The 18,887-nt window shown below is 57.0% G+C and overlaps 3 protein-coding genes across 3 annotated transcripts; 1 reads left to right on the top strand and 2 right to left on the bottom strand.

Annotated features, from left to right (window-relative positions):
• Positions 1-464, bottom strand: CDC26 (cell division cycle 26). Its single transcript, XM_061479627.1, has 2 exons — positions 342-464; positions 1-257 (listed from the first exon to the last, which is right to left on the bottom strand). Exons 1-2 carry the CDS (start codon positions 420-422, stop codon positions 75-77), a joined length of 264 nt encoding a protein of 87 aa, XP_061335611.1. The 5' UTR covers positions 423-464; the 3' UTR covers positions 1-74.
• Positions 465-697: 233 nt separating this feature from the next.
• On the top strand, positions 698-9,193 carry PRPF4 (pre-mRNA processing factor 4). The gene is made up of 14 exons (XM_061479608.1): positions 698-790; positions 1,354-1,531; positions 2,192-2,378; positions 2,599-2,686; positions 3,410-3,489; positions 3,757-3,850; positions 4,728-4,822; positions 5,139-5,197; positions 5,802-5,925; positions 7,091-7,180; positions 7,470-7,592; positions 7,745-7,852; positions 7,934-8,052; positions 8,173-9,193. The coding sequence occupies exons 1-14, from the start codon at positions 719-721 to the stop codon at positions 8,364-8,366; spliced, it is 1,611 nt and encodes a 536-aa protein (XP_061335592.1). The 5' UTR covers positions 698-718; the 3' UTR covers positions 8,367-9,193.
• Positions 9,194-9,864: 671 nt separating this feature from the next.
• Positions 9,865-18,691, bottom strand: WDR31 (WD repeat domain 31). The gene is made up of 10 exons (XM_061479617.1): positions 18,627-18,691; positions 16,060-16,193; positions 14,481-14,610; positions 14,036-14,110; positions 12,968-13,112; positions 12,779-12,879; positions 12,312-12,379; positions 11,400-11,541; positions 10,650-10,812; positions 9,865-10,062 (listed from the first exon to the last, which is right to left on the bottom strand). Exons 2-10 carry the CDS (start codon positions 16,104-16,106, stop codon positions 9,902-9,904), a joined length of 1,032 nt encoding a protein of 343 aa, XP_061335601.1. The 5' UTR covers positions 16,107-16,193; positions 18,627-18,691; the 3' UTR covers positions 9,865-9,901.
• Positions 18,692-18,887: the final 196 nt, after the last annotated feature.

Here is an 18,887-nt window from a genome sequence, read left to right as displayed (position 1 = left end):
CCTTGCCAAGGGGCGCTCACGGCCCCCTTCACCGCAGAGCCGGGAGCGCGGGTGCAGCGGGCCCGGCCCCGCCCTTAGAACTCGAAGGTGCCGAAGTGCGCGGCGCGGCCGCCGGCCTTGGGCTGCGGCTTGTACCCGATGCGGTCATTGATCATCTGCTCCCGGCTCTTGTGGTCGCTGCCCAGCGCCGCCGCCGCCGCCGCCGCCTCCTCACCGGCCGCCGCCGCGTCCGCGTCCTCCCGCTGCTTCCTGCGGCCCTGCGGGGCAGAGGGGCCGCGTCAGGGCGATCCCGAGCGGGCGGGGGGGGGGCCGTGTCCCGCCGCGGGAGGCCCCGCTCGCACCTCCAGGTCCTTCCGGATGCTCTCGAACTCCTCGATGTCGTCCAGCTTCAGCTCCAGCCGCGTCGGCTTCCGCCGCAGCATCCCCACCCACACCGGTACCCGAGCCCGCCGCCGCGGGCCGAGCCCGCCAAGGCCACACCTCCCGGCGTGCTCTGCGCGCCCCCGGCCACACCTCCCGGTGTGCGTTGCCCCCCCCGGACTACACCTCCCAGCGTACCTTGCGTGGCCCCGGGTCGTTGCTCCCGACGTGCCCTGCGAGCCCCGCCGCTAACGGCTACTGCGCTTCCCGGCGTGCCCCGCGTGCCCCGGAAGTGATCGTGAGGCGCCGGAGCCCGAACCCCGTGCTGCTGCCGTTCTCGGTTCCCGTTGCCGCCGCCATGGCCTCCGCTCGGGCCCCGGCAGCGCGAGGTGGCGCCCGCCCGCTCGTGCGGGCCCCCGCGCCTGCAGAGGTGGGTGCCTGCTTCAGGCGGGGAGGGCGGCGGCACCACGCCCGTTACCCGCACGGCAGCGGGGCCGCCCCGGTGTGTGCTGTTGCGGCCTGCGGGGTTCGCGGCGGCCGGAGCTCCCCCCGGAGCTCCCCCAGCCGCGTTTGTGGGCGGCCTGACGGGGTCCTCGGATTCTTCCCGGGATGTTTGTTTGAGGCCCCTCTCCCGGGAGCCGGAACCGGTCACCCGCCGCCTCCCTCCACGTGCGGAGCGCCCCCGAGCGCGGGCGGCGGCATCGCCTCCTTCCTGAGCTGGAACGTTGTTGTTTTTCATTGTAGTCCAGAAAGCAGCCTTAAAAGTGAGGTCTGAGCAGCTCACAGTGAGCCAGAACACAACAGAGCCCACTTGCAGCGAAGTATTTAATGGGGCATTTTACTTCTGCCCTTTGCACTTGGGCCAAAGCTGCTGCCTCAAACAGAGTGTCCGGGTCTCATCAGAACGTCCCCAGTGTCCTCCCCTGCAACTGGAGCTGTTTGCTGGCTCCTTGTCAACCAAAACACACTTAAAGGTCTGCCTTTACCTTCCAGGCCACCAAGACCAAGGCTGCAGAAGAGAGCGATGCTCCCCCGGCCAAGAGAGCCCCCATCTTCTATGGCAGCCTTGAAGAGAAGGAGAAGGAGCGTCTGGCAAAGGGAGAGTCGGGGCTGCTGGGGAAGGAGGGGATGAAAGCGGCGATCGAAGCTGGCAACATCAACATTAGCAGTGGTGAGAATATTGACCCATGTTCTGCAGCATGACACTTTCAAAAGGCTGTGATCAACTTTTAGGATAATTTAAAGTCAAACCCATGAGGCTTTTGCCTGGACAAATGGCTCTTTGTTTGGCTTTTCCTGTTTGAGAGGGATCTGGTCCTGCCTCTGGGTCAGGGCAACCCCAGCACAAACACAGGGCTGGAGCAGCTCTGCTCTGGAGCCAGGCTGAGAGAGCTGGGCTGGGTCAGCCTGGAGAAGAGAAGGCTCCTGAAGGGGAGACCTTAGAGCAGCTCCAGTGCCTAAAGGGGCTGCAGGAAAGCTGGAGAGGGGCTTTGGCCAAGGGCCTGTAGGGACAGGCCAAGGGGGAATGGCTTTAACCTGCCCGAGGGGAGACTGAGATGAGCTCTTAGGCAGAAGCTCTTCCCTGTGAGGGTGCTGAGGCGCTGGCACAGGGTGCCCAGAGAAGCTGTGGCTGCCCCATCCCTGGCAGTGTTCAAGGGCAGGTTGGACACAGGGGCTTGGAGCAAGCTGCTCTAGTGGAAGGTGTCCCTGCCCATGGCAGGGGTTGGAGCTGGATGAGCTTTAAGGTCCCTTCAGCCCAAACCAGGCTGGCATTCTGGGATGGTCTCTCATCCAGCACTGCTGTGAGCTGACAGTTCTGTTTGTTTCTCAGGTGAGGTCTTTGACCTCGAAGACCACATGAGTGAGCGTCAGGCTGAGGTGCTGGCGGAGTTCGAGCGCAGGAAGCGAGCCCGGCAGATCAACGTGTCCACTGATGACTCTGAAGTCAAAGCCTGTTTGCGGGCGCTTGGGGAGCCCATCACCCTCTTTGGAGAAGGTCCTGCAGAAAGGAGGGAGAGGTGCTGTGTCAGGCTGCCCGAGTTCTGCATAGGGAGAACTTGGAGTTTATCCAACTCTTGTTGGATGTTTTCCATGTGGTTGGGGTGCAGCGAGTGCCACTGCTCTGTAACACTTCCTTACAGTGCTGCAAGAGCACTGAGGAAGAAGGAGCAGCTGGCAGGAGCTCATTGTCAGCTGAGAATTCACAGCCTGAATACAACTTGCTGTTTTTCTTTCCAGGTTAAGAAATATCCTTTCAGTGGTTGGCACAGACGCGTTAAAAAAGACCAGGAAAGATGACGACAGGTCTAAAAAGTCCAGAGAAGAGGTAATGATCTCCCTGTTCCCTCAGTGCTGAGGGAAGCTTGTGTGATACCTGGCTTTGATGGGCTCTGCTCTGCCCAGGACTCTTGGTTTGGGTCACTCTGTGGGTTTTCGTCCCTTCGTGCTTATTTTGTGTTGCCTGTCTTAGCAGTTCTAAATCTGCAACACTAAGTTAGCCTGTGCTTGCAGGACAAATCCCATGCTGCATGTAGAAGAGGAGAGCAGGTGTTTGAACTGTTCCTTAGTCTGGCAGGGCCTTTATTGCTGTCTTTGTACTTGGGAAGAAAAGAAAATATGTTCCTGCTGCTGCATCTGTTTCTGCCTGTTATTCTTCTTTCTGCTTCTCCTGTCTCTTTTCTAAGTCCATTTTTCCCTTCTTATTCTGGGGGGTTGGTGTAAGAAACAAGGACAATTTCTGCAGCTCTGGGCTTTCATTTTCCAGGGCAATGTGTAGAGAAGGAAGGAGCTGTAATTCATCAAGTAAAAGCAAGTCATAACTGGAATATTCTCGAGTGAAATGGCTGCACATCAGGATTTTATCTGCAGGGCAGAGTTTGCCTTGTCTCTTTAATCACTTTTTCTAGGGCTGATAGTTACACAAAATATCTTTAAAAAGAGGCCTTAACACAGTGAGATTTAAGAGCAGACAGTGGTGGCACTTATCTGCTAAGAGGAGGTCACTGGGTGGAAGAGCAGCATCACATCAGCTGCGTTCTTTCCCTTGCAGTATCAGCAAACCTGGTACCACGAAGGACCACGCAGCCTGAAAACAGCGCGGCTCTGGCTTGCAAACTACTCACTCCCCAGGTGAGACCCAGCAGCTCAAAGGAAGGAGGAGGCACAACTTGGTGTAAAGTTTGGCTGCTCATCCCACTGCAGGTAGTGCAGGCAATCAGGCCAAAGGAATGGGGAACATACACAGGTAGACAAGTCCAGTGAGTGCAGGACTCGAGTGCTCCGTGCAGTACCGACTCTAACATCAGCCCAGCTCAGGGGAGGATGAGGGCACGGCCAGTTTCCAGCAGCAGGGTAGGGCAGTGTAGGGGTTTGTTACTCCACTGTTGTGCTCTGCAGGGCAGCGAAGCGGTTGGAAGAAGCCCGCCTGCTCAAAGAGATCCCAGAGGCAACCAGGACATCGCAGAGACAGGAGCTACACAAATCCCTGCGGGTAGGTTTGGCTGCTGCTTTTACAGCTTCTTGCTGCTCCTCCAAAGACTGCAGGAATGGGTCAGTGCCCCGACATGCTATGCAGGTGTGTGCAGTTTTCTGCACTGTCACCTGTTGGGAAGCTTTGCTTATTCTCCCTTCCCCTGTGGTGTGCAAAGAGCATGTACTAATTCCTTCAGGGATTCAGAGAGATGTACTCTAGTTGTCCCTTTGCGTGGCAGAGGGGTGAGCAGACATCCCTGCACTGCCTTGCCACTTGCCTGGGAAGCTAAAGGCATTTGTTCCTGGCTCTGTCACAGGTTTAGCTGGTGAGGAATGGACTGCTCACTTTCCTTTCCTGTACAGCAGTCACCAGTCCATAAACCCAAGGGAAAATACAAGCAACACCATAATAACCATCTTTTAGATGACTCTGAGACAGCCTTGTGTGTTAAGTTAGATTCCCAGCTTAACCCAACAGGGAGGCTTGAGCTGCTCAAATCCAGTTTACACCCAGAGGCATTAACTGCCAGAGGGTTTGCTTCTCCCCTCAGCACACCACAGTGCCTGCCCTCCTCTGTCTGGATGCATTCATTGGATGAGGTGTAGAAAGAAACCAAAGCTGCAGGATGTTCTTTATGAAAGCTACAGTTGCAAAGCAGGCCTGAGGGCTTCCTGGTGGCCAGTACCATGGGTGGCACTGGGGAGCTTCACTGTGCCCCAGGCCTACATCAGTCCAGCTCAGTGGCTTGCTTGGAGCTGGAGTGGCTGTGGGCAGCTCCTGCCTTTGAAAGTGACTTTCCAAAGGCCTCTGCCTTCTCCTTCACCCCACTCTTTGCCTGGGGCTTTCTCTAGGTTGTACTTTGCTCAGTTATCATTTTCTTTGTCTTTGGTTTCAGTCCTTGAATAACTTCTGCAGCCAGATTGGAGATGATCGCCCGCTGTCCTACTGCCACTTCAGCCCCAATTCCAAACTGCTCGCGACTGCCTGCTGGTGAGTTTCCTTCCACAGCACTTGCTTTAGGGGCTGGAGAGCACAGCAGGAGTGAAGGAGAGGGGTGCTACTGCAGGCCGGTGAATCAGGAGAGTTCAGAAATGCTTTTTCTTTCTACTCTGAACTCTCTTCCCTTCATTTTAGAGCTTAGGAGATATTTCAGTCCAAGTCCATTAGTTGCCGTGGCTGGTTGCCCCACGTGCATTGGTATTTCAGCCATTGCAGCTGCCCATACCCAGGTGGTTTTGCAGCTCTGGGTTTGATCTGCTCTTTGACATTCCTGCCTACACTGACACCTATTTCTTGTCATCAACAGGAGTGGGTTGTGCAAGCTCTGGTCCGTGCCCGACTGCAACCTTGTCCACACCTTACGAGGTGAGAGCGACTTTGCTGAGTTCTTTTATTCCTCTGTGGACTGAGTTCCCCTTTCTCAATTACTCTGTGGCTCCAAATGTAGTGATCTTTGGGCCGGTTTTGTTCTCATGAGAGCACTGGGGAGCTGGGGCACTGTCAGGTAATGACGAGGAAGTCCTGGCCCTTCTCTTAGAGCTGAGACCAGAGTTTGCTGTTCCTGATTCTAAATGGGGTTTTGTTTCAAAACCTGGTTTGAATTATTTAGAGGCAAATAGCAGCATTTTTGGCCAGTCACTTACCAGCAGTGAGGTTCTTTGAACAGTGGTCACAACTCTGACTGGGTACAAAGGTGAGGACAGATCTCTGGATTCATATGTTGGATTTTCACTACATTTTGCGTGTCACAAACCTTTGTGTTGGACACCCTGAAGTGGGTGCTGCTGGAAGTGCAGTGTAGCTGTTGGCAGCTGTGGCTGGTGGTTACAGTGCACCTTCACCCAACGTGGGAGGACACAGCGACAGCGTTCACTGGTAGCCAGCTGAGCAACAAAAAAATGCTGCTTCTCTGAAGAACTGGCCAAGATCATGTGGCAGACGGTGATTTTTGATCTTCCTTTCTCTTAAGGACACAGCACCAATGTAGGAGCAATAGTTTTCCATCCCAAAGCCACTGTCTCCCTGGACAAGAAGGATGTTAACCTGGCCTCCTGTGCAGCTGATGGTTCTGTCAAACTCTGGAGCCTTGAAAGGTCAGAATGATACCAGACAAGCACACTGCAGCATGGTTGGTTTGGGGTTTATTTCATGCTGCTAAACATTGGACATTTACCATCCTCCTGCAAATGCAACCTTTTCTTGTAGTTATACCAGTGCAGTTCCTGGCCTCAGTTTGTGCCACCTTCTTCAGCAGGAAAAAAGATCACCCTGAGTAGGGACATCCAGGTGAGGGGAAGTCATCTGAAGAGAATCAAGTCCGGGTTGCTGCTGGGCTCTGGTGAATGCTTTGGGTGATGGATGGAAGATTTGGAGATTGTTTCATTCTAACCTTTGATTTAGGAGAAAATATCCCCTCTTAGACTGGACTTGATGGTCTTAAAGGTCTTTCCAACCAAGCTGATTCTATGGATATTAAAAAATGAACTTGAGTTATTAGAAAGCACCAGTATCTGGAGAGGGAGTAACCAAATACAGGAGGATGCACAAAAGCTTCAGCCTCTCAGTGGCTCTGTCATTGCAGTGTAGTTTTGGAAGAAGATGTGCAGCATCTGTCTCAAGGCTGTGAAGAAGAGAAGGTGTAGACACTGAGCCCTGGCACTGGCTGTGTTTGAGGAGCCCTTCAGTGCACCTCATGCAGTGGAAGTGCTCAGGTGCTTATCCTTAGCTAGAAGTCAGTGTTTCCAGTCATAGAAGCACAGCTCTGCACAGGCACAGGCTGCTTATTAGTCTCAGATGACCACATCTCTTTAGTTACCCTGTTGGAAAGAAACTAAATGCTGCTCAGGTCTCCTGCTGAAGGTTGCTAACCTGCTGCTTGTAATTATGGGAGAATATTCCCCCTATCCTGCCTCCCTGCAGCTCTGCACAAGAGCAGGATTTGCTCTAGTTCTGTGAAGCCACAGGAAATCTGCTGTTGCAGTAGTCTGTGTTTTGGTTCTGCACTTTAAAGTGCTAATGACAAGGGCCTATTCAGGAATAATGATAATAATTATCCTAGGAGAACTTTGTAACCAGCATGAGTGTGGATCAAGGGGCACCTGGGTGAGCAAAGCCAGAATTCAGAGCCATTAGTTAAAGCTCTGATGTTCTGGCTGGGTGGCATTTAATGAGCAGATCCTGTGCTGTGAGCAGAACGTTTGCAAAGGCCTCCAGGAGCCCCCTCCTCTGACCAGTGCCTGATTTTTGTTTGTCTTTCAGTGATGAACCGGTGGCAGATATTGAAGGACACAGCATGAGAGTGGCACGTGTGATGTGGCACCCGTCAGGCCGGTTCCTGGGTACCACCTGGTAGGGAGGTTTGCTTATTTCGTTCAGACATTACCATTCGCTCTCTATCTGGTAGTCCAGTGGGTGCTGTTGCTTGTCCAGAGGAGCTGAGTGTGGGCAAGGGTTGGCCATTGACAGCAGCTGGGCTGCTGCAGTGTAAGGAATATCAAGGCATTGGGATTCCTTTCTCAGCCCCTCATGGGAAACCTGTTGGTCTCCAGCTGGAAATACCCGCCCCCCCCATTTAGTGCAGTATCCTCTCGTTCTCCTTGGAGATCCATTGGGTTGGACACATGCTTTGTTTTCACAGCTACGATCACTCGTGGCGCCTGTGGGACCTGGAAGCTCAGGAGGAGATTCTCCATCAGGAGGGGCACAGCAAAGGGGTCTATGACATTGCCTTTCACACAGACGGGTCCCTCGCAGGCACTGGGTGAGTGTGCTTTGCATTGGGACCAGACAAGAAATGGTATCAAGGTTTGGTTGCTGACTGATGCCAGGTGCCCCAGTGATGCTGCTGGTGAGGCTGAGCTCTGGCACTTGTGGAAGGCTCTGATGGGTAACACTCGTGGTCTCCCTTCCTAGAGGACTGGATGCTTTTGGCCGGGTGTGGGACCTGCGCACGGGACGCTGCATCATGTTCCTGGAAGGCCACCTGAAGGAGATCTATGGGATTAACTTCTCCCCTAATGGGTAAGAAGAGAGTTTGGGTGGTGGGATTGGGAGCTCTTGAGTACAAAGCTCCCAGCAAGGCCTTCCCCCACCCTTTGGCAGATACCACGTTGCGACTGGCAGTGGTGACAACACATGCAAGGTGTGGGACCTGCGCCAGAGGAAGTGCATCTACACCATTCCTGCCCACCAGAACCTGGTGACCGGGGTGAAGTTTGAACGTAAGTACCTCCTGAGCTGAGGTGGCAGGGGATGAAACACCTTCAGGTCGAGAAGGTCAGGGTTTGGGATGGTTTTATCTGCAAATCTCACCTCTCCCTTGTTCTCATCTTCTGCTGCAGCCAACCATGGAAACTTCCTGCTTACGGGCGCCTATGACAACACAGCCAAGATCTGGACTCACCCTGGCTGGTCCCCACTGAAGACACTGGCTGGTCATGAGGGAAAGGTGATGGGACTGGACATCTCCCTCGATGGCCAGCTGATAGCAACCTGCTCCTATGACAGAACCTTCAAGCTGTGGACAGCGGAGTAGCTCAGAGCTGTTGCTCATGAACTGAAGGAGACGTTCGTGGCCGTCAGCTAGGACAACCTTTTTTATATTAAAGAAAGGAATGGGCTATTGCAGCATGTGGTGGGGCAGCTGGGCACTGGCTGGGCTTGGGTTGAGGTGGTTGTGAAGTACCTGTGTTTGCTGGAGGCAAATCTTGGGTCATGTTTTTGTACCCTTTAGGATGCTGGTTTCATACTGCAGATACTTTCTGCTGCCGTTTGGAGATGATCCATCTGCTTCCACCCTCCCTTCCCTGTCAGCCTCAGAGGTTTCCTCCAGTCCATTTTACACATCTGTGGCTCCCCACACACCCCTCAGATGTGCTGTGGTGGTCAGCCTCTGCTCATTCCCTTCTTACCTTCTATTTCCAGGAGCCTTTGGAAGGAGTCTGTGGCTTCAAACTTGATTTGCATTTAAAGAAGGGAAAACTTGGTGTGAGTGTTAGAGGAACATGGTACCCCAAGTGTGGAGGTCTGTTTGCCCTTTGTGTTCACCCACAGGAGGTGTTAAAGGCCAGGGAAGTTTCTTTGTATGTACCAGCTCATGTCCTTGATGAGCTGGGTGCTTCAAATGCACGTAGGCATCTCCTGTGTAAGTTTTTGCTGTGTCTCACCTGAGGTGATGTGAGAAAGGGTGTTTCAGTGTAGGACTGTCTTGTTCTAACATACACACTGCAGGGAGCATTCTTCCTTGATGTTTATTCTTCACATTGAGGCTTTGCAGATGTTGTGTTCTGGAAAATCAAAGCATGTTTTGAATGTGCCTCTGGGCCCGAGTCAGGAATGGAGAAATTACAGGAACTTCACAGCGCAGTTTGCTTTCTGTCTGCCACCATAAAAACCCCTCAGGAGGAACGAGGAGACTGGTTCATGTCCTCACTGTCAGCTGGAGCAGCTCCGTGTTCCTTGGCAGCATGAACATGGTTCTGCTCTCAGCACCTGCAGTGGAGATGTTCTAAGAAAAAAACCCACCCACAAGTTACTGTTCTTCTGTAAAGCACCTTGTGGGCTTTCTCCTCCCTTCTGAGCAGTGGGGTGCCAGCTCCATGTGCTCTGTGCCAGCTCTTATTTGCTCCCAGGGAAAATGCTGTGGGATAAGAGGTCAGAACACCAACCTTGTCCCGCATCAACGGGACCATAGCCAGCAGGTCAATGGAGCTGAGCTGCTCACGGAGCGGCACTGGGCACAGTCATACAGGTTGTAGATGACCACCTCTCATGGTGACTTACCCCCTTCCAAGAGCAGCTGAGCTCAGGCTGACCTGGCACCCCTGATGCTGCCCCTGGCTCCTTGGGGAGCTGCCTGGCGGGAGGTTTGTCAGTAACACACGAGGCTCCCTCAGGAACAGGACCTTGGCCTGGTCGCATCCATGGCGTGGCTGTTCCAGGCAGCTCCAGTGCCTTCCCCACCCACAAGCTGAAACCCTTGGGTCCTATCCCCGCTGATCACACGTGGCAGCTCTGCAGGCGCAGAGTGGTGCTTGGGGAGCCACCTGCTCTCTGCTGGAAAGGCTGCGGTCAGAACACCCCCACCTCCTCCAGCACCGGCTCCGCACCCTCACGCAGCTGCAGGACGTGGATCCCCGAGCTGGAAGTGGCACAGAGCAGCGTGGAGCTGTCACAGGCAGCCAGCGAGGACAACGGTCCTGCTCCATCCAGATACAGCGTGGCCAGGCAGGCTGAGGAGGGAACAGAGACATCACGGAGGTGAGACACAACCACACCAACCTCCCACCTCGTCTGCTCTGTCTCTGTCCCTCTCCTGCATCCCCACATTGGGATGTGCCCTTTGAACGAGGGACTCTCCATGTCTAAGCCCCACGGTGGGTCTGTGTTGCCCAGTCGGGCAGTGGCCAGCAAACAGGAATCCAGGCTGAGGTCAGGCTCTGCCCCTTCCCTGGAGAGGAGGCAGGGATGGATTGGACGGACGGCCCCACTGGGCAGAGCTGCAGGGCTCTGTGGACGCGTTCCCAACACCCCTTTTTCTCCCACATTGCTTATACTCCAGAAGAACCTTTCCTACGTGCTGTGCAACGCAGCGTGTGGTTTCGATAAGCCCCAAACGGGAAAGAGAAGTCATTTCCCATTTCCTTGGCTGGGGGACAAGCAGAAGCCTCTGGGGCAGCTCCACCCTGCCCTGCAGCTGGATTAGAGGAAAACCCAGAGATCTGAGGCTTCACCGTGCCCATCAGCACTGGGAGACAGAAACCAAGCAGGAGCTCTGTTACCCAGAGTGGGGCACGGGGCGGGCAGCGCCCTGCCCTACCTGCAGTGTCTCGGTCCCAGACCTTCACGGTGCTGTCAAGCGAGGCCGTGGCGATGCTGGGGGCGAGCGTGGGGCCCCACGGCAGGAAAACGCCCGAGGTCGTGGTCTGGAAGTGCCCTTTGTACTCACACAGGTGGCTCCTCGTCTGCCGCAGGTCCCACAGCTGCAGGGCACAGGCAGAGGTCAGAGCTGGATGCCCACAAGCATCGTTTCAAGGACATGGCACCACTATGGCAGACTTTGGACTGTAATTGGGGCGGATAATGGGGAAGGAACATTCGACATTCATTACTGAAGGATACCCTGGAAGGGCTGAACTCAAGCACGCACAGTCACGATGTTTCAGATACTTTGCCAAGAAGGTCCTGAGCTGTCTTCATTGTAATAGTGAGAATCACACCCACAGGTCTCGCCCTCCCGATGCTCACACACAGGGCTGGGACCCTGCACGGTTTGGAAATGCCTCCAGCAGGGGGGTTCCTGACGGGCTTCCTGTGCGAGCCTCGTGCTCCTCAACGCCATGGAGCAAAATCCAGGGCTTTAACCAAGAGCAGCTGCTCAGGTACCCCCCGAGCACCAGGCTTGCCAAAGGGACACGCAGGAAGATCCTAAGCAGCGGAGCAAGCAGGTGCTTGGAGCGGCAGCCTGCTGCCCTCTGCTGCGTGCCATGGGCACGGGAACGCGAGCCCCCGGGCAGGCAGGTGCCTGCCGTGCTGCCCCGCTCGCACTGCGGGGCTGGCTCTCACTCACCGTGGCCTCGCAGCCCTCGCCCGCGGTGCCGCTGCTGGTGCTCAGGCAGAGCCGCCCGTCGGGGCTCACGTCGCAGCAGGTCTGGATGTGCTGCTTGGCGGGGAAGCTGTGAGCCACCTCCAGCTGCCGCAGGTCCCACAGCCTCGGAGGAACAGGGAGAGGAAGGGGGACTCTGATGCATCATTGCCACGATGGGTGTCCCTCCATCCCCCCTGCGCTACCCTCGCCGCTGTCCCTCTCCTTCCCCCAGCAAGCCAAACCCCCAAAGCTCTCCCTGCACCCGTTCAGGCTCCAGCTCCAGCCACTGGAGCTGTGCTGAGATTTCTTCTTTATGAATTCTCCTTTTTACCCAGTCACCACCAGTGCTGCTTACAGCCACCAGGCTTCCTGTCCTGGCTTCGCTCCGAGACCCAGGTGAGCTGGGAGGTAGCTTCTGTCCACCCCAGCAGAGCACAGGAGGCCGGGTGGTCAGGACAAACCACAACAGAAACAGCCCTTTGTGCTCTGGGATTTTCCATAATCCCTGTGCACCCCAGGCTGTGTGGCCACGGGTAGAATTCCATATTGTCACAGAACCCCAGCCTGGTTTGTGTTGGAAGGGACCTTAAGGCTCCTCCAGCTCCAACCCCTGCCACGGGCAGGGACACCTTCCACTAGAGCAGCTTGCTCCAAGCCCCTGTGTCCAACCTGGCCTTGAACACTGCCAGGGATGGGGCAGCCACAGCTTCTCTGGGCACCCTGTGCCAGCGCCTCAGCACCCTCCCAGGGAAGAGCTTCTGCCTAAGAGCTCATCTCAGTCTCCCCTCTGGCAGGTTAAAGCCATTCCCCTTGGCCTGTCCCTGCAGGCCCTTGTCCAAAGCCCCTTTCCAGGTCTCTTGTCCCCCCTTTCGGCACTGGGGGACTCTCATTTACCTGACTGTTTTATCCTCTGAGGTCTGGATGACATAAGGCTCCCCAGGCACCCAGCACAGATGTGTGACCTGCGGGAAGGAAAGGGTGAGCAGAAAGCAGCCCTGTGCAGCCCAGGCTGCTGTCCTGCAGACACTGAGCCACCAAGGCCACCTCCTCTCCTCCTCGTGCTGGGCTCTGAGCAGAAAACGGGAAGTTTCTTCTTGCTTCCCACCAACTCCTCCCCTGATGTGCTCCAAACGGCTCCCACTTACAGCATTCATCAGCTGCTGTGTGGCTCTCAGCACCTCCGTGCTTTGCTGTTGCCTGGAGAACGCAGTAACTCCCCTGCAGCCCTGCCCTCCCCAGCTGCCACCTGAGCAGTGCCTCAGGGCTGTCCCGAAGCACCAAGCTCAGAGCAAATGCACCACACACGTGAGAAACCGGCACCCGGGTGCTGTGACGGGGCGCAAGGAACCAGCGGCTCCTACCAGGTTCCTGCGGGTGACGGCTCTGCGCAGACACCGCCCGGTCTCCGTGTCCCACGTGCACACGGCGTTGTCCCGAGAGCCCGTGCACAGCTGGGAGGCATCTGCAAGCACACGTTCGTTCGCATCGACAGCGACAGCGGGAGAGCTTGCCAAGAAATCCCTGGGGAACGGGAGCCCGGTGTCCCTCACCCCGGCTCGCGGCCAGGCCCGTCACAACCAGGTCATGCGCTGCGAAGCGCTGGCTTGGTCCCGGGGCCCCCTGGAGCTCCCACATCATCGCTGTCTTGTCCCGGGATGCGCTGAAGACTCTGCTGGAGTCAGGGGCTGAGGTGACCTGGAAGGGACAAGATGGGAGAAGCCGCGTGGCCTGGCCGCCAGCCCAGCAGGGCCAGCACCACCCTGCTGCGGCCGCGTCAGAGCCTGAGATGTGCAGAGACACAACTGGGGAGAGCCCGACCTTCAGCCCCTGCTCTGCCCGTGCTGATGTGCACGTGCCCGACTGTTCACGCTGAGCCTCCTGCTGCCTTCTGCTCTGCCGGATGCTGGCACAGGCAAACCCCGACACAGTGGGAGCAGGGGAACCGCTCAGCCCCAGTGCAGCCCCTGCTGTGACCATGCAGGTTATGATGGGGAGCATCGGGCAGCAGCCTCCCAGGACCCCCATTCTCTCAAGTTGCTCCAAGCCCCTGTGTCCAACCTGGCCTTGAACACTGCCAGGGATGGGGCAGCCACAGCTTCTCTGGGCACCCTGTGCCAGCGCCTCAGCACCCTCACAGGGAAGAGCTTCTGCCTAAGAGCTCATCTCAGTCTCCCCTCGGGCAGGTTAAAGCCATTCCCCTTGGCCTGTCCCTACAGGCCCTTGTCCCAAGCCCCTCTCCATTAAGAATAAAACCCAAGAATAATGATGAGTCTCGTGGAATGAGGCCTGCTACAAGTGAACAGCATCTCTGGATCAAAAACTTGACCTAGGAATTCATCCTGAGCTGCTGCTAAGTAGTCTCTTGGCAGGGAGAGCACGTCCAAGCCTCCTGGAGCCCTGTTTAGCCCAGATGCAACCACTCCATGCCATTTCCCTGGACAGCAAAGTATCAGTTGGGACCTTGGGAAAGACCTAGCACACCCTGCTACCCCAGTCCCTCTCTCTGAGGGAGCACCACGAGCTCTCTGCCAGTGACAAACCACTGCTCCATCACTCCCGGCTCCGGGTTTCTGACCGGTAGGAGCACAGGAGACCCCCAGCTCAGGCCAGTCACTCACCTTGGTGATCTCCCGCTGGTGGCCTGTGAACCGCTGCAGCACAGCCCCGGACCTCCAGCTGCAGACAGCCACGCTCTGCGGGGCAGGACAGGAGAGCAGGCCGTGAGCACGGACACACACCTCCCTGGTCCTGCTACGGTGAGCCCTGGTTCTTCTGGTTTGAGCTGTCTGTAGAGCCCATCCACTGCCAGGTACTGTAAGGGCCACTACAGTGATTCCAAGCCTGGGTGAGAGCATTTGATGTGATTTGAGCTCTGCAGAGCTTCTAAAACTCGGTTCAGTGTCTGCCCTCGCTCTAAGCTCATCTCGTGTTCCTAAATTCAGGGAGTGACAAAGTTGGAACCACTCACGGGAATGTCTAAAGCTCACACAAACCCCATTTTCCCAGCCTCTCAATACACTTCCCACCTGTGACCGTGCTGTGCTGTGGCAGGGGGAGCCTCACCTTGTCCCTTGCTCCGGACATGCACAGGTCTGGTTTGAGAGCAGCCACCGCGGTGACGGCATCGCTGTGTGCGGGGCTGCGCTGCGGAGCGGCTTGAGCACGTCCCACCTCTCCCATGGAGCCATCGGCCCTGCACAGGCAGAGACAGCGACGGAAGCTGATGGTGCTCAGGGCACAGTCAGGATGCTCCGGGCACAGTGAGGGTGCTCTCAGTACAGTCAGGGTGCTCTGGGCACAGTCAGGGTGCTCTCAGTACAGTCAGGGTGCTCCGGGCACAGTCAGGGTGCTCCGGGCACGGTCAGGGTGCTCTGGGCACGGTCAGGGTGCTCCGGGCACGGTCAGGGTGCTCCAGGCATGGTCAGGGTGCTCTGGGCACAGTCAGGATGCTCTGGGCACAGTCAGGGTGCTCCAGGCATGGTCAGGGTGTTCTGGGCACAGTCAGGATGCTCTGGGCACAGTCAGGGTGCTCCGGGCACGGTCAGGGTGCTCCAGGCATGGTCAGGGTGCTCTGGGCACAGTCAGGATGCTCTAGTTACAGTGAGGATGCTCTGGGCACAGTCAGGATGCTCTAGTTACAGTGAGGATGCTCTGGGCACAGTCAGGATGCTCTAGTTACAGTGAGGGTGCTCTGGGCACAGTCAGGGTGCTCCAGGCACGGTCAGGGTGCTCCGGGCACGGTCAGGGTGCTCCAGGCACGGTCAGGGTGCTCTGGGCACAGTCAGGGTGCTCCGGGCACGGTCAGGGTGCTCTGGGCATGGTCAGGGTGCTCTGGGCACGGTCAGGATGCTCTGGGCACAGTCAGGGTGCTCTGGGCACAGTCAGGGTGCTCCGGGCACGGTCAGGGTGCTCTGGGCACAGTCAGGGTGCTCCGGGCACGGTCAGGGTGCTCTGGGCATGGTCAGGGTGCTCTGGGCACGGTCAGGGTGCTCTGGGCACGGTCAGGATGCTCTGGGCATGGTCAGGGTGCTCTGGGCATGGTCAGGGTGCTCTGGGCACGGTCAGGGTGCTCTGGGCATGGTCAGGGTGTTCTGGGCACGGTCAGGGTGCTCTGGGCATGGTCAGGGGGCTCCGGGCATGGTCAGGGGGCTCCAGCCATAGGCAGGGTTCTCTGGGCATGGTTCAGGTGCCCTGCCCCAGTGAGTCTGAGGTGGCATCTGTGGCTGGGCTGGAGAGGAACGACATCTGCCTTTAGAGAGCAAAAGCGAAGCTGTGAATGGACAAATGCATCTCCTGGACTGGGTGGGATGGAACAGACCTATTCCACCTCCAGAGCTGCCAAATATTTAGGTGTTTGCTCTATCTGTGCTGGTCAAAGAAGGAATTCCTGTCTCCCCAGCCTCCTCTTCCACTGACCCCAGCCTGGCTCAGAGCTCGGCTGTGCTCTGACACCCAGCACCCTCCTTGACAAGCACATGGAGTCCCCCATGCTGCCACCCTGGGCTCTCAGCTGCTGCCAAGGCAGAGATCGCACACCCTGCTGCCATTCTATTTCATAGAATCCCAGCCTGGTTTGTGTTGGAAGGGGCCTTAAAGCTCATCCAGCTCCAACCCCTGCCACAATCACCTGGCATTGCTTTACCTGTATTTGGTGGTGTGGATGCTGAATTTGCTCTGCAGTTTCCCCATAGCCCTGCTGATGAGCACAGCTCCTGTTCTGGCCAGCAGTGACAAGCATCACATCAGCATCTTGGGTACATGCTGCTGGGACATGGCCTGGGGGTGAGGGGACAAAGCATTAGTGGGAAGCCAGAGAGGTTTCTGCTTGTTACATAGAAGTTGCTGATAATCACAGAACCACACACTGGTTTGTGTTGGAAGGGACCTTAAAGCTCCTCCAGCTCCAACCCCTGCCACAGGCAGGGACACCTTCCACTAGAGCAGCTTGCTCCAAGCCCCTGTGTCCAACCTGGCCTTGAACACTGCCAGGGATGGGGCAGCCACAGCTTCTCTGGGCACCCTGTGCCAGCGCCTCAGCACCCTCACAGGGAAGAGCTTCTGCCTAAGAGCTCATCTCAGTCTCCCCTCTGGCAGGTTAAAGCCATTCCCCTTGGCCTGTCCCTACAGGCCCTTTGTCCAAAGCCCCTCTCCAGGTTTCCTGCAGCCCCTTCAGGCACTGGAGCTACTCTAAGGTCTCTAGAAGCAGGGGGTGGGACTGGATAATCCTTAAGGTCCCTTCAACCCAAACCATTCTATGATTCTATGATGCCCAGGGATGTTGCAAATGCTCCATCCCTGGCAGTGTTCAAGGCCAGGTTGGACAGAGCCTTGGGTGACGTGGTTTAGTGGGAGGTGTTCCTGCCCATGGCAGGGGGGCTGGAACTTGATAATCTTAAGGTCCTTTCCAGCCCTAACTATTCTATGATTCTATGACTTCATGTGAAGCTTGGAGTGGTCTTCCCACCTCCAAACTCCAGCCCCAGGTCCAGGGTAGACAAGACCATCTTGACAACGCAGATGCATTCAATACACAACCCCTTGGTGTTCAGGTGAGGCCAGGCTGCCCCATCCCAACCCGCATCACAGCAGCCAGGCCCCATGAGCTGCAGGAGCCTTGGTCAGAGCAGGGCCTGAGGCAGCACCTTCCCTCTAATCCTCCCGGGTCACAGCCCGAGCACAAGCCAGTTTCAATGGCAGGGAATCGCCATGGACAGTAATTGGCTTCTCCTGAGCTCCAGACACACTAATGGGATATAGCCTGCAGCCGGGGCACATCAGTGCTCCTGTCTGCGGGGGCAGTGGGGTTCTGCTCAGAAAAACCAGAACAGGAATACTGCTGCTTGTTCCAGCAAGGAAATCAACAGCAAAGCCTGGGAGCACTGAGCCAGAGGGGTCGGGGCTCTGCAAACCATTCCCTGTCTAATTTTACCCTGGCAGCTTTTGTGATTAGCAGTCAGTAACACCCCGCTAATCCCCACCTGCCCTGCCCCTGCGTTTGCTTGTTCTGTGGATGCTGAGAAGAAGCAGGGATAGATCAGCAGTTCACTGCTTCCCATCAGACCAAGCCTCTGAGTCCTTCCAGTACACTGGAATCACAGAATCCCAGCCTGGTTTGGGCTGGAAGGGGCCTTGAGCTTGAAGCAATTTTTGGAAGTCGTTTTTCCTGCACATCGCGATTCCAGGTTAAAACCTAAATTCCGATGTTTTAATCGCGGTCCTTGCTGTGTCCCAGCCAGCCCTCAGGGTCCTGCTCGTGCTCAGTGCAATCCCCCTTGCCTGCAGGACAGCCCAGAGCCGTGCCCCAGGGCACAGAGCTGCCAGCGGCAGCGAGCAGGGTCTGTCTGTGCCCACCTGCCTGCTCCTGCCCCCTGCCCACCGCAGGTTTTGCTGAGCCCTGAACAAGAGCCGCAGCTGCAGGATGCTCACCTGGGGCTTCCCTGCACGTTTTCCATGAGCCCGGTCCATCGCAAAGCTCTCTGATAACACAGGGACCCTGCAGCAGCTGATCCGTACGAAGCTGCCCCTCTGGAAGGCTGATTTTCCCTCTGGAGGATCTCCCATCCTCCCTTCCCCCCGTGCGTTGCCTCAGAGACCAAACCCATGTTTTACTACAGTGTATTTAAAGCATAACCAGCGCTGCTGCCTCAGCCTGAGGCGCTGCTGTGGATCCAAACCATGGAATAGGGAAACAACCGTACCCACAGCAGTGAGCACAGGAGTCACGGCAGCTTCCTCCCTGTTTTCACAGGGTATTAAACATCCCTCAGGAGAGGGGGTGGATGCAGGGGCAGCCCCAAGGCCCTATAGCTGGGGGTGACCCCATGGTGATGATGTGGGACCCTATAGCTGGGTTGACCCCCCAGCGATGACCTGGAGCCCTATAGCCAAGAAGGACCCATGGCAACAACGCAGGTCTCTGTAGCTGGGGGTACCCAGACGGTGCTGACCTGGGTCTCTACAGCGGAGATGCCCCGGTGGATGCTAACGGGAGCATCCCGAGCCCCTGTCCATGGGGAGCCCCACAGCAGGACGAGGGCCTGGGGGGTGCGCTGTGGGCACAGACCAGGTCGCTACAGCCGGGGCAGCCCCTGGGAAGGGCACGGGGACCGTGCGGGTCCCTGCAGCCGGGCCGGCCCCACGGCGAGGCCTTGGGGCAGCCAGCGCGGGCCCGGAACCCGCCCTGTGGGGCCGCTCCCGCCGTGCACTCACCGGGAGCGGGCGGGGCCCCGACGTCTGTCCCGAACCATCCCGTCCGCGCCGCCCGGCTCCTCGGCAGCCGTACCGTGCAGTGTAGTGCCGTGCCGTGCCGTGCCGTACCGTACCGTGCAGTGCCGTGCCGTACCGTACCGTGCAGTGCCGTGCCGTACCGTACCGTGCAGTGCAGTGCAGTGCAGTGCCGTGCCGTACCGTACCGTGCAGTGCAGTGCAGTGCAGTGCCGTACCGTACCGTACCGTGCAGTGCAGTGCCGT

This window comes from Pezoporus flaviventris, unplaced genomic scaffold (genome assembly GCF_033815535.1).
Source record: "Pezoporus flaviventris isolate CSIRO_AGI_PZ_B2104156 unplaced genomic scaffold, CSIRO_AGI_Pfla_v1 ptg000154l, whole genome shotgun sequence".
Lineage (NCBI taxonomy): Eukaryota > Metazoa > Chordata > Aves > Psittaciformes > Psittacidae > Pezoporus > Pezoporus flaviventris.
The sequence above is the reverse complement of the archived record's forward strand: the minus strand, read 5'-3'. Positions and strand labels throughout refer to the sequence as shown.

Bases quoted from the DNA above. Each gene is read 5' to 3' on its own strand.
- CDC26 (XM_061479627.1), bottom strand. From the start codon at position 422: ATGCTGCGGCGGAAGCCGACGCGGCTGGAGCTGAAGCTGGACGACATC. The intron at 258-341 runs GTGCGAGCGGGG...TCTGCCCCGCAG, and splicing joins GCATCCGGAAGGACCTGGAG to GGCCGCAGGAAGCAGCGGGA.
- PRPF4 (XM_061479608.1), top strand. From the start codon at position 719: ATGGCCTCCGCTCGGGCCCCGGCAGCGCGAGGTGGCGCCCGCCCGCTC. The intron at 791-1,353 runs GTGGGTGCCTGC...TTTACCTTCCAG, and splicing joins GGGCCCCCGCGCCTGCAGAG to GCCACCAAGACCAAGGCTGC. The intron at 1,532-2,191 runs GTGAGAATATTG...TTTGTTTCTCAG, and splicing joins CAACATCAACATTAGCAGTG to GTGAGGTCTTTGACCTCGAA.
- WDR31 (XM_061479617.1), bottom strand. From the start codon at position 16,106: ATGGGGAAACTGCAGAGCAAATTCAGCATCCACACCACCAAATACAG. The intron at 13,113-14,035 runs GTGAGTGACTGG...TGTCCCTTCCAG, and splicing joins ACCAGCGGGAGATCACCAAG to GTCACCTCAGCCCCTGACTC. The intron at 10,813-11,399 runs GTGAGTGAGAGC...TGTGCCCTGCAG, and splicing joins GCGAGGGCTGCGAGGCCACG to CTGTGGGACCTGCGGCAGAC.